The 12,651-nt window shown below is 40.2% G+C and overlaps 1 protein-coding gene across 3 annotated transcripts; it reads right to left on the reverse strand.

Annotated features, from left to right (window-relative positions):
- Window positions 1-2,117: 2,117 nt before the first annotated feature.
- On the reverse strand, window positions 2,118-9,259 carry FAM200C (family with sequence similarity 200 member C). 3 transcript variants are annotated; one of them, XM_012461069.2, is made up of 2 exons: window positions 8,846-9,259; window positions 2,118-4,971 (listed from the first exon to the last, which is right to left on the reverse strand). In XM_012461069.2, the coding sequence occupies exon 2, from the start codon at window positions 4,920-4,922 to the stop codon at window positions 3,138-3,140; it is 1,785 nt and encodes a 594-aa protein (XP_012316492.2). In that variant the 5' UTR covers window positions 4,923-4,971; window positions 8,846-9,259; the 3' UTR covers window positions 2,118-3,137. The 3 variants fall into 3 exon arrangements, with proteins under 3 accessions (XP_012316492.2, XP_012316493.2, XP_012316494.2); XM_012461070.2 differs by having other exon boundaries at window positions 8,737-9,257; XM_012461071.2 differs by lacking the exon at window positions 8,846-9,259 and adding an exon at window positions 6,384-7,495.
- Between the last annotated feature and the right edge of the window lie 3,392 nt (window positions 9,260-12,651).

Genomic DNA, 12,651 nt, shown 5'->3' on the forward strand with positions numbered 1-12,651 from the left:
TGGGGAAGTCTCCTTCTATTTCTAGTTTTTTTTTTTTTTTTAATTAAAGGATATTGTATTTGTCAAGTGTTATTTTTTTCTATGTCAGTTGAAATGATCATTTGGTTTATTCTGTTAGTTTGATGTATTGTACTGGTTGGCTTTCACATTAAACCAACCTTGCGTTCTTGGAATAAATCTCACTTTGTCATAACGTATAATCGTTTTTACAATGTTGCTTGATTGAGTTCGCTGGTATTTTATTGAGGATTTTTATAAGCACATTCATAAGGAATACTAGTCTGTCGTTTTCTTGTGATGTTATTTGTCTGGTTTGATATTACAGAATGAGGTAAGTGTTCCTCCCTTTTCAATTTTCATAAGGAATACTGGTGCGTAGTTTTCTTGTGATGTTATTTGTTTGGTTTGATATTATGGAATGAGGTAAGTGTTCCTCCCTTTTCAATTTTTTGGAAGAATTTGTGAAGGATTGGTGTTCTTTTAATATTTGGTAGAATTCATCAGATGACAGCAAAACCATCTGGTCCTAAGACTTTCCCTAATTCCTTGGATTTTTTTGGATTACTGACTCAATCTTTTTACTTTTTATAGGTCTATTCAGAGTTTCTATTTTTTCTTGAGTCAATTTTGGGAGTTTGTGCCTTTTGAATTTTTCCATTTCATCTAGGTTATCTAATTTGTTGGTATACGATTGTTCAAAATATTTCCTTCGATTCTGTAAGGTTGGTAGTAAAGTCCCCTCTTTCATTCCTGTTTTTCCTAGGTCAGTCTAACTTAAGGTTTCTGAATTTTGTTAATATTTTCAAAGGACCAACTGTTAATTTCTATGATTTTCTCTATTGTTTGTCAGTTTCATTTATTTCCCTCTAATCTTTATTATTTCCTTCCTTCTACTTGCTTTGAGTTTAGTTTGCTCTTATTTTTCTAGTTTCTTTAGGTGGAAGTTTAGGTTATTGACTTTTCTTTCTTTTTTTTCCTTTTTTTGAGACAGTCTTACCCTGCTGCCCAGACTGGAGTGCAATGGTGCGATCTTGGCTCACTGCAACCTCTGCCTCCTGGGTTCAAACGATTCTCCTGTCTCAGCCTCCTGAGTAGCTGGGATTACAGGTGCCTGCCACAACGCCAAGTTAATTTTTCTATTTTTAGTAGAGATAAGGTTTCACCATGTTGGTCAGGCTGGTCTTGAACTGCTGGCCTCAACAGCCTTCTTCCTTCAGCCTCCCAAAGTGCTGGGATTACAGGTGTGAGCCACTGCACCTGGCCTCAGAGCCTATTTTTAAAAATTGAGGCTGGGCTTGATAGCTCACACCTGTAATCCCAGCACTTTGGGAGTGGATTGCTTGAGGTCAAGAGTTCAAGACCAGCCTGGCCAACATGAGGAAACACTGTCTCTACTAAAAATACAAAAATTAGCCAGATGCAGTGGTGGGCACCTGTAATCCCAGCTACTCGGAAGGCTGAGGCAGGACAATCTCTTGAACCCAGGAGTGGAGACTGCAGTGAGTTAAGATCACACCACTGCTCTCCAGCCTGGGCGACAGTGAGATTCTGTCTCAAAAAATAAAATAAAATAAAATAAAATTGAGATATAATTCAAGTATCATCAAGTTCACTATTTAAAAGTATAAATCTATTTGGTTTTGAGTCCCATTGGTTCATGCCCCAAAATGCTGACCTATTAGTCACTAACTTTAAGCAGCTTTTGGTGACTTAGACAAACAGTGAGGATGCCAAAAATCCACATGCTTGTCAGTATTACAGAAAAAGTCACTTACATTTTCTCTTTCTCACCTGTGGTTCTCAGTGATTTCTTGTAGTCTGGAGGTTACTGGCTCCACCAGAGTTCTGCCTACCAATTCTGAGTCCACAGAGGCTCAGGTGGGGCATTTTAAATTTAAGCCACTAGTATCTTTTCTAGGGATGTTTAAAATCGGCTATTTGGCAAAATCTGTGATGAGAGTAAAGTTGCTTTCATTCAAAGCCGCACAGAGTGACATCTGCTGGCCATGAAGATTATATCTTTATTCTATTTATATTCCTTTTCAAAATTTATCAATGACCTTAAAATAAAATATAAGAAAAGTAATTATCTGAGATAGAGTCTCAAAAAAAAAAAAAAAAAAAAAAAAAATGGCATCTCCCTCTGTCGCCCAGGCTGGGGTGCAGTGGCACGATCTTGGCTCACTACAACCTCTGCCTCCTGGGTTCAAGCGATTCTCCTGCCTCAGCCTGCTGAGTAGCTGGGATTACAGGTGTGCACCACCATGCCCGGCTTATTTTTGTATTTTTAGTAAGGATGGGGTTTCCCCACGTTAGCCAGGCTGGTCTCTGATGCCTGACCTCATGATCTGCCCACCTTGGCCTCCCAAAGTGCTGGGATTACAGGCATGAGCCACCTTACCTGGCCTACATAGATTTCTATGTAGGAAATCTTGTTACGAAAGCTGGTTACGAATGAGGATCCTTGACCTTATCACAGACCTGTCAATCAGAATCTCTAGGGTAAGGCTCAGGAATCTCCTTTTCAGCAGTCTTAATAACTTGGAGTTCTGAAGTAATTTAAAGATGACAAGCAGTGACTAATATATTAGGCTATTTATTAATATTCATAACATAGGAGCTATAGGAATGGACATTGTGAGACTAACTCCAAAGAGTATATTTAAAAAACTCTTACATATGCCAGATCATTCCTTTCCCCATTATATTTCATAATTCTCTTCTGATTTCATTAGTTTCTTCATAACAAAGATGGGTGAACTCAATCTGTCATTTTGCCTTTTTGACTTCTGGGAAGTCTTCTCTTTTCTCCTGGCTCAATTTCTGGCCTATTGTACCATTTAACTGGATATTCTAGTGCTTAGGTATCTTTTTTACATACCTCATGAACAGGTTAAACAGAAACTCAGAATTAGGAAAATCTCATGATAGCAACTAAGCAGTAGTACTTAATCTTTTCTGCTATTTGTGTTTTTATTCTCAAAACACAGTTTCACGTGCCTCATTCAAAGTTAAAGTCATTAAATTTTTTCAAACATAGAATTCAGTGTATCATAAATATGAATGGAAAGAAACAGAATTACAGCTTAATTTTATGATATTAAGATTAAAATTACACATTAAAAAAGTATATCAGCTTACAGTGACTTCTGCTGTAGCTGCTGCTTTTGTTCAATGATGTCTGAAAAACGAGGAACTTTTTTTGAAATAGCCACACGGATATCATCACTCAGATTAAAGCAGCTTCTGGACTTCGTTTTGAAATGTAAAAGTGATGAAAATCCCAACTCACAAAGGTATGTAGTTGCAAATGGCATAAGGATTTCTAGAGCTGTCTTTGCCAGGTTTGGAAACACAGTGAATTGAGCACACCAGAAATCCTCAAGCTTCATTGTCTCAAATTCCATTAGGATTTGGCCACTAGCTCGTAATTCAGCAAGATCATTTTTCATTAAATAACTATCATCAACAAAATCAATATTAAAAAGAAATGGATCCAGTATCCATTTACTTGCCTCATCAAGATCTCCAACGGAAAAATAGCCATGAAAGAAGCTGCTCAATTGTTGAAGATGCAGTGTTATTTCAGCTGCAATGAATATTCCTTCATTATCTGAAACAATTATTTCTTCAAGAAAAGGAAAATTGGTAAAATTTCTTTTCTCTATTCGTTTTTGCCAAAATGGAAACTTTCTAACAAAAGCAGATAACTTCTCTCTAGCTGATACTGTGTTCATCCCAGTCCTTTGCATAGATGCACTGAGTTCATTTAAGTGTTTGAATAAATCTGCAAGGTACGCTAGGTGAATTTTAAACTCTTTATTTTCAAAGCCATCAACCAAATTACTGCTTTTGTGGTGAAGAAACTGATTTATTTCTTCATACATTTCAAAAATATGAGTAAGTATCTGGCCTCGGGAAAGCCACCTCATTTCAGTATGGAAAAGGAGGACACTATATTCTATGCCAATTTCTTCAAAGAAAGCCTGAAACAGGCGATGATTTGGAGCTCTCCCTTTGATGAAATTTATTACCCTCACCACGGTAAACAGAGCATCCCTCAGTTTTGTAGGCAATGTCTTTATGACAAGTGCATGAGGGTTCAATAAACAATGTGTGATCACGATATGAGGTAACTCTTTTTTCACATAGGCAACAAACTCAGAATTTTCTCCTAGCATAGAGGAGGCACCATCAGTACAAACAGAGCCACATACATCAAGTGCTATCTTATGCTTCAGAAAGAAGTCTCTGAAGAGATTGAACACATCTATTCCTTTCATGGATAGCTGCAATGGTTCACAGAAGAGAAATTCTTCTATGATCTCTCTTTCTTTTATATATCGCACAAATGCCATTAGCTGACTGCAGTCCTCCATGTCAGTTGTCTCAGCAAGCTGAATGCCCACTTTAAGAGGACTGGCTTTGATATCTTCTAGAACTTGCTGTAAGATATCTTGGCTCATTTCATCAATTCTAGAATGAATCACATCATCTGATAAGGGTACCTGCTGAAGCTTCTTTTGTGCATCTGGTCCCAGAACTATTTGTGCTATTTCCAGTGCACAAGGTTTCACTAACTTTTCGGCTATTGTATGAGGATTCTTCTCCTTGGCACATAAATACGCAAATTGATATGATGCTTGTAATAAAGTATCCTCATGAGATGCAACTCCAAATGCTTTCAAGGTTTCACTCTGATCAGATGGTGTGGGCATATGCTTCAGGCTATTGACATCATGCCCAGCTACACCACCATGCTGTCTGTTAAAATGGTCTGACAGTTTTGATGGTCTGAGATCAGCATTTGAAAATACTGAGTTACACAACACACACTGTGGGCGCTGAGTTCCATCAACTTCTGTTGTACAGGTGAACCAGTAGCGAACATAGTCATCATCCCATTTGCGTTTCTTCGACATGGCACACAAAAATTCTCAGGTAGTATTCCAGAGATGCCACAGAATTTTGCTTTGGGAGTAAAATACAACCCATACATTAAAAACTAGTGGCTAAGTGAATTAAAATAAAGCCACATCACATGCTATTTTGTTATCACATGCTATTTTGTACATGCCAAGATATAGCCTGCAGCATGCCAATTTGAAGTAAGCCAAGACAGGATATAGTTTAACTTAAAGCTAGCAACTCATAGCTAAAGCCTTGGAATAAATGATTTGCTAGTAAGTTATATACGGGAAATTTGAGCTTAGACAAGTTAGTTATTTATTGGTGAATTATAGGTATGGCCTAACTTGTTTTCAATAACGTATGCTACAAATAAATCTAGCGCATTTTGTAACCCTGGAAAGGGCATTTCACTACCATTACCTCCTTCCATTCAGCTCCAAATATGTATCCATACCCTCAGTTAAGAATCAGTGAATAGGCTGGGAGCAGTGGCTCACGCCTATAATCATAGCACTTTGGGAGGCCGAAGTGGGCGGACTGCCTGAGCTCAGGAGTTCGAGACCAGCCTGGGCAACATGGTGAAACCTCATCTCTCCTAAAAATACAAAAAATTAGCTGGGCATGGTGGCATACGCCTGCAGTCCCAACTACTGAGCCAAGATCGTGCCACTGCTCTCCAGCTTACGCGACAGAGCAAGTCTCTATCAAAAAAAAAAAAAAGAAAAAGAAAAAAAGAAAAAAGAAAACAACTTACTTGCTCAGGAGAAACACAACTATTCTTGCTACTGAGACTTCAGAAAAACCCCTCTCATATGAGAACATCCTTAAGTACAATAAGGAATTTCATGATGCTTTTCCATCTAAATACCTCTCAGTAAAAGCAGTTAAGAAAGAACACACACAAATACACATTAAAAATAAGCAGCATTCCTAAGGTTTTGTTTAACCCAACGATTGGATGTAGAAGGTCCTATCTGATTAGAGATTCTGAGTCTCTAGTTATGGAGTAGGGGCGTAGAATCTGTATTCTAAATTAAGTATTTTAGATAATTCTTATAAATAGTAACTAGAACAGTGATCTGTGACAAGAGATACCGTGTCATCACAATCACTGGGAACCCCTTTAAAAGTATACATGTCTCTGCACTACCTTAGAACTAATAAATCATCTTCTCCAGAAGCAGAGCAAAACAATATGAAATGATGTTGTCCAGGCGATCCTGAAACACCTCCTGGTTAAGTAGTCAGATTTAGAGGAATAAAAACATCCTTCAAACCAATCCCTAGCTAACAAATATTCTAGGTTCCCAAGTGAATGGTCCAAATGTTTTAATAGATATTTAAATTTTCTACATTTTCTGAGTTGATGACAGCCTCTTATGAAAGTTAACACCTAAAAATGAAAGCCATGTCTTTTCTGTTTCTCTTTAGAAACGAGTAAAGGCATAATCCACAGGTAGGCTCAAATATACCTTAGAAAACATTCTATCTCCAAGATAAATAAGTGATCCCAAACTTTCCAAAGTTCTGGGCCAGAGAATGTGGCTGAAATAAAGTAACAGGTACACATTTAAATCCGAATGCCTATTTCGGCCATTAAAAGAAAAATCACAAGTAAGCCAAGAATATCTACTTAAAGCATTAGCTTTCAAGTGGATCTACCAAGATGAACTAGTTGTAAAATGTACTCCAATAAAACTATTAAGTTGACCTGTTACATGGTTGTTATGAGCCTGTTAAACTGGAGGTTGTCTGTCAACCAAAAAAGACAACCTGAAGTTTAAAGAGCTGATCTTAAGCCTTCTTTTGTCAAGTAATGAGACTACATGGCTACTTTTGCTTAGAACCACTTCTAATTAATAAAATTACAATATTACCATAAAATGCTTATTTTTCTGTATTCTATTAATGCATACTTATCATGTATATTTGGGGAGGCAGAGGGAATAAAGGAAAATGTTTTTAGTCACATTAGAAATCATTACAAGAGGTGGGTGTGGTGACTCATGCCTGTAATCCAAGCACTTTGGAGGCCAAGGCCGGCGGATCACCTGAGGTCGGGAATTCAAGGCCAGCCTGACCAACATGGTAAAACCCCGTCTTTAAAAAAAAAAAAAAAAGAAATCATTACAAGAGGGGCCCCGCGTGGTGGAGAGGTACTCTGGGAGGACAAGGTAGGCAGATCACTTGAGGTCAGGAGTTCCAGACCAGACTGGCCAACATAGTGAAACCCCATCTCTACTAAAAATACAAAAATTGGCTGGGTGTGGTGGCTCAGGCCTGTAATCCAAGCACTTTGGAGGCCAAGGTGGGCGGATCACCTGAGGTCGGGAGTTCAAGACCAGCCTGACCAACATGATGAAACCCCGTCTTAAAAAAAAAAACAAAAAAACAAAAATAAGCGACATGTGGTGGCGCACGCCTGTAATCCCAGCTACTCGGGAGGCTGAGGCAGAATTGCTTGAACCCAGGAGGCAGAGGTTGCAGTCAGCTGAGATCATGCCACTGCACTCCAGCCTGGGTGAGAGAGCCATACTCAGTCTCAAAAAAAGGCCAGGCACGGTGGCTCACACCCGTAATCTCAGCACTTTGGGAGGCCGAGGTGGGTGGATCACCTGAGGTCAGGAGTACGAGACCAGCCTGGCCAACTTGACGAAACCTTGTCTTTACTAAAAATACAAAAATTAGCTGGACATGGTAGCGGGCTCCTGTAATCCCAGCTACTCGGGAGGCTGAGGCAGGAGAATCACTTGAACCTGGGAGGCGGAGGTTGCAGTGAGCCGAGATGATGCCATGGCACTCTCCAGCCTGGGTGATAGAGTAAGACGGTCTCAAAAACAAAACAAACAAAACAAAACTGGAAATCATTACAAAATTTGTTAAGAGTCCATTCCTATCCACCTTGACTATGTATCTCAAATATATTTTAATTTAAAATTTATCTGTTATGTACAAAAGAAGTTTTAGGAAAATCAATTTATAGTATTCTTCTCCAGTCCCCTCAAAATGGGAGAATAGATGGCAAGAATTTTCAAGAGCCTCAGAGATGAACTTACTGCACAAGAGGCTTGTGTTTTTAGAACCTTACAATCTGCACTTGCACTTTTGTGGTATTTAGGAATTACAATATCCTAAAAATGTAAACATTAAAAAAGCATCATCATTATAAGGAATTATTGTTAAACAGGCCTGATAATGGCATTGTGGTTGTGTTTTTAAAATACCTTATTTGTTAGATACAGACAATTATTTACAAGTGAAATGGTAAGATGTCTGGGATTTCTTTTGAAATACTGTACTTCAGCATACACTCACAAACATGCACAAAGCGGGGTGGAAATAAAAGAAATGACTGGCCTTAAGTTGGTAACTCTTGAAGGTGGATGATGGGTTACACTGTTCTATTTTTATGTATGTTGGAAACTACCAATAATAAAAAAATAAAAAGCAATATTTAAAAATAGGCATCATTCATTTTTAAGAATGATTCTTTTGAGAGATTATCTTCAGATGCTTAGAGCTGATATAACAAAGTAAAATGTTTTTGCAAGTTTATGAAGGGTAGATATGAAAAAGCATCACAATTGAGAAAAATCAGTTAAAAGTGAACACTCACAAAGCAATTAGGGAATGCTAATATATATAGAAAACACCAAAGTGCAGTTGTAAACCTAAAACTCCAAACCAAATATAATCCAACTTCTATCTAGCCACTGCGTATGCAAGACCTTGGTAGGCGCAGGTGTTCCGGGAGGCAGAGCAGTTAACCATTACGTTTTACAGTTAAAATCGATAGCCAGGAGAAAGCAGGCAGGAACTTGGTACCTAGGCAGACGCTCCAGGGGCAAACGTCTGGCTGGGATCGTGGCTTTGTCGCTTACAAGCTGGGACCTTTCCAAGCCTCAGTTCCTCCAGAGGGGATAACAGTACCTACCTTACAGGGTTGTTGGGAAGTTTAATTATAAGAATGCATGCAAACAACACGCAGCTCTTAACTGATAGGGCCTGGTGGTGTTACTGTTAAGGACGCAGATTTTTTGAGCCTCCTGGGTGAGCTAAGGAACGCCAGCGGCGAGGAAAGAAAAGACTCAGTGCGGTCTCCGCCCGCCGGTCTCCGAGCCTGAGGCGCAGGCCCAAGGGATGCTCGGGCTTCTTTCGAGCGCCCTTTCAGGCTCCAGTTCCGTTCTCCGCTCAGTCTAGGGCCCAGCCTCTCGCCGTCGGAACCAGTCTAGGCGGGCGATGGTTCCTCAGGTCCCACCCTCGTACAGGTATCTGCGGTGCGCTTGGAGACAGAAGCATCCGCAACAAACTCCTCATCAGCCAGGCCCGGGTTCCATCCGGGTTCTCCAGGTTGCTTCCCGCCCGCAAACTGGGCGAGGCGTCTCCCGTACGCAGGCGCAGGAGCAATTGGCTGTGGGACAGGCTGGCTGGCCTGAGTATTGAGCATGCGCGCTGGCCCTCCCCAATTTCTTTAGATTGTATACGTGGGACTAGAAATTGTTTGTTGTGTGTGCCAGAAAGGATGAACCGTAGAATTTCAGGAATAGAAGGAGCTGTAAAGTCCAAATAATTTTTTAACATGCAGAGCACTCAAACTTTTATATTGTGTCTGGCTTTGAGCTTGGAGATAAAACTTTTGATAATTACCACATACCATGTGGAATAAATGAGAAAAAAAGAGAAGGACGCTCATGGTAATCTCAGATTAAACATTTCAGCAGTGGAGGATGAGCTTCCATAGCTCATGTACTGTTGCCCATGCAGGGTGATCCCCTCACTTCCCATAAATGGGAACATGGGGATGAATTTCCTAGTCATCATCATCCATCTCAGAGGAAAGATTTTTATTTAAAATTCCTTCAACAACATGATTTCAAAGAAATAAACCTATTATTAGAGAGGTTTGAGAGAAAAATCCCAAGTAGAAACTAGGAAACATTGTTGAAAGAAATAAACCAGAATATAGTCCTTTCCTGTTTGGGGATATTTCTTTCCAAAATTCTTATAAACTTAATGAGTTTATTCATTTTTGTACAATCTTGTTAGAAGCATTCCATAAGGCTGGTGTGTGTGAGGAGTGGTGGTGCGTCAAAGAATGTGGGCCAGATACATCATTTTCAGGTGTTGAGTGTGAGCCTGGTAAATACTGAAGGGCTAGCTTAAGTTTTTTGTGGATGGAAGAAACTGCAAAAGACCAGCCTTGTTTAAGAAACTAGGGCCTTAAATACTAGAGAAAGGGGTAGGCTTCAGATTCAGAGACAGCTAGCTTCATGCCTGGCTCCAACACTTATAACCATTAGGATTTGTGCAGATTACTTGGGAGTAAATTCCATGTGCTTATTGTAAAATTGATATATCATCCATTACCCCATGAAGTTCTTTAGAGGAGGGAGATAATTATGCACAATTACAGTACATAGTTCTCGTGCTCAAAGGCAGCTATTATTGAGATCAAGCTGAGTAATGTCCTAGGCATTACTTTTTTCTTTTTCTTTTTCAGGAGGATTATTAGTATAAAGAATATATTTCTTCCTTGAAAACATTTGAATGCATCAATAATTTCTTGAATAGATTTTACCTTGAATGCACATTAAATTTGTGAATTTAGGAATTGAGTGAACGTACTTTTTTTTATCTTGCAAACAATTTTGGACCTGCTATAATTTTGGCATGCTTAATCCCTCTGCCTTCCGGATGAGCAATATCAGGGGTATAGCCAGTGTTTTCCAAACCCAGGATCAACAGGTGATGGAGGAGCACGTGATGATGATGAGCAAGATAATTTGCTGTGAGCATGAGTGTGTCTCACATGGTGGGGTTGGACGCTTTGTCAGGGACGTGGTGTCTGTTTGCACTCTCATAGTAACCCGTGCTTCTCTGTAGCACTTAGCCCAATTCCACTGAAATATCTGGTTGTGTGATTATTTATTCCACGTCCTTTATAGTTTTGTGTGCCCCTGAGGGCACACTTGTTCTGTCCTGTTCACCTCTATTCCTAGCTTCTTTCATGGCATCTCACACATGCAAGATGTTTAACAAATATTTGTTGACTGAGTAAATGGTTGCATGAAGGAAGAGATGTTTGCCTACTGGACTTAAAGATACACGCAGGGCCGGGTGTGGTGGCTCACACCCGCAATCCCAGCACTCCAGGAGGCCAAGGCAGGCGGATTACCCTAGGTTAGGAGTTCAAGACCAGCCTGGCTAACATGATGAAATCCCATCTCCACCAAAACATACAAAAATTAGCTGGGAATGGTGGCAGGTGCTTGCAATCCCAGCTACTCAGGAGGCCGAGGCAGGGAGAATCGCTTGAACCTAGGAGGTGGAGCCTGCGGTGAGTTGAGATTGCACCATTGCATTCCAGCCTGGGCAACAGAGTGAGACTCTCCCTCAAAAATTAAAATAAAATAAAGATATACACAGGTGGGAGCATAGAGGTAAAGTGCACAGGCCTTCATCAGTCTTGTGTTCAGCAACTGACTCTTCCATTGTATTTTATTATTTTATTTATTTTTCTTATTTTTCTTTTTTTACTTTTTTTTTTAAATAGAGATGGGGTTTCTCTATGTTAGTCAGGCTGGTCTCGAACTCCCAACCTCAGGTGATCCACTGGCTTCGGCCTCCCAAAGTGCTGGGATTACAGGTGTGAACCATCGCACCCAGCCTATTTTATTATTTTATTTGAGACAGGGTCTCTCTGTGTTGTGAAGGCTGGAGTGCAGTGGCATCATCACAGCTCACTGCAGCTTTGACCTCCCAGGCCCAAGCGATCCTCTCACCCCAGTCTCCCCAGGAGCTGGGACCACAGGCATGCACCACCACACCCAACAATCCTTTGTGTGTGTGTGTGTGTGTGTGTGTGTGTGTGTGTATATATACACTCTGTCTCTACTAGAATATATATTCTAGTAGAGTTTCACCACGTTGCCCAGGCTGATCTCGAACTCCTGGGCTCAAGCAATTCGCCTGCCACAACCCCCGAAAGTACTGAGATCTTACAGGCATGAGCCACCATGCCCAGCTGTCGTCCCATTTTTAACTATGTAATTTTGGCAACTCATTTCACCTCTCTGTGCCTTCATTTTTTCATGTATAAAATTAGATTGTAATTTCAGTCTCATAGAGTTGTGAGGATCAAATGAGTTAATCCAGGTAAAGCTCTTAGTAGAGGGCTGGCAATAATAAATGCTCAATGAATACTGAGTCCTATTATTTCTTAATTACCCATCTTTTAGCTAATGAGAGAGGTTTTTAAACTGTTCTCTTTCCATGCAGCTTTTGGGTTACTTTGGGATTCCTATGTTGATGGCTCTGTCCTGGTTTATTCTTTATGCAAGATACAGTGATCCACTTCATCGCTGTGGCTGGCTGTCTGTCTGTTGGGTGTAGGAACCATGGTTGGAGCACACATACTCGCAGGGAGGGAAGACAATTCAGGTAAGATGGTGTCACATGTTTGTGCTTTAATCACAGCAGAATTCTGTTCATGTTTTCACTTTTATTCTGTTGACAGTGTTTTGCTTCTGTGCCTTGTCTTCCTGCAGGGAGTGATGTATTGATTGGTGACATCTTGATCCTTCTTGGGGCTTCCCTCTATGCCATTTCTAATGTTTGTGAAGAATACATCGTGAAGAAGCTGAGCAGACAGGAGTTTTTAGGAATGGTGGGCAGTTCCACGCGGCTGGGGAGGCTTTCAAATCATAGTGGAAGGCGAAGGAGGAGCAAAAGCTCTTCTTA

Source organism: Aotus nancymaae, unplaced genomic scaffold (assembly GCF_030222135.1).
Source record: "Aotus nancymaae isolate 86718 unplaced genomic scaffold, 86718_ANA_hifiasm-v0.15.2.pri h1tg000015l_0, whole genome shotgun sequence".
Classification (NCBI taxonomy): domain Eukaryota; kingdom Metazoa; phylum Chordata; class Mammalia; order Primates; family Aotidae; genus Aotus; species Aotus nancymaae.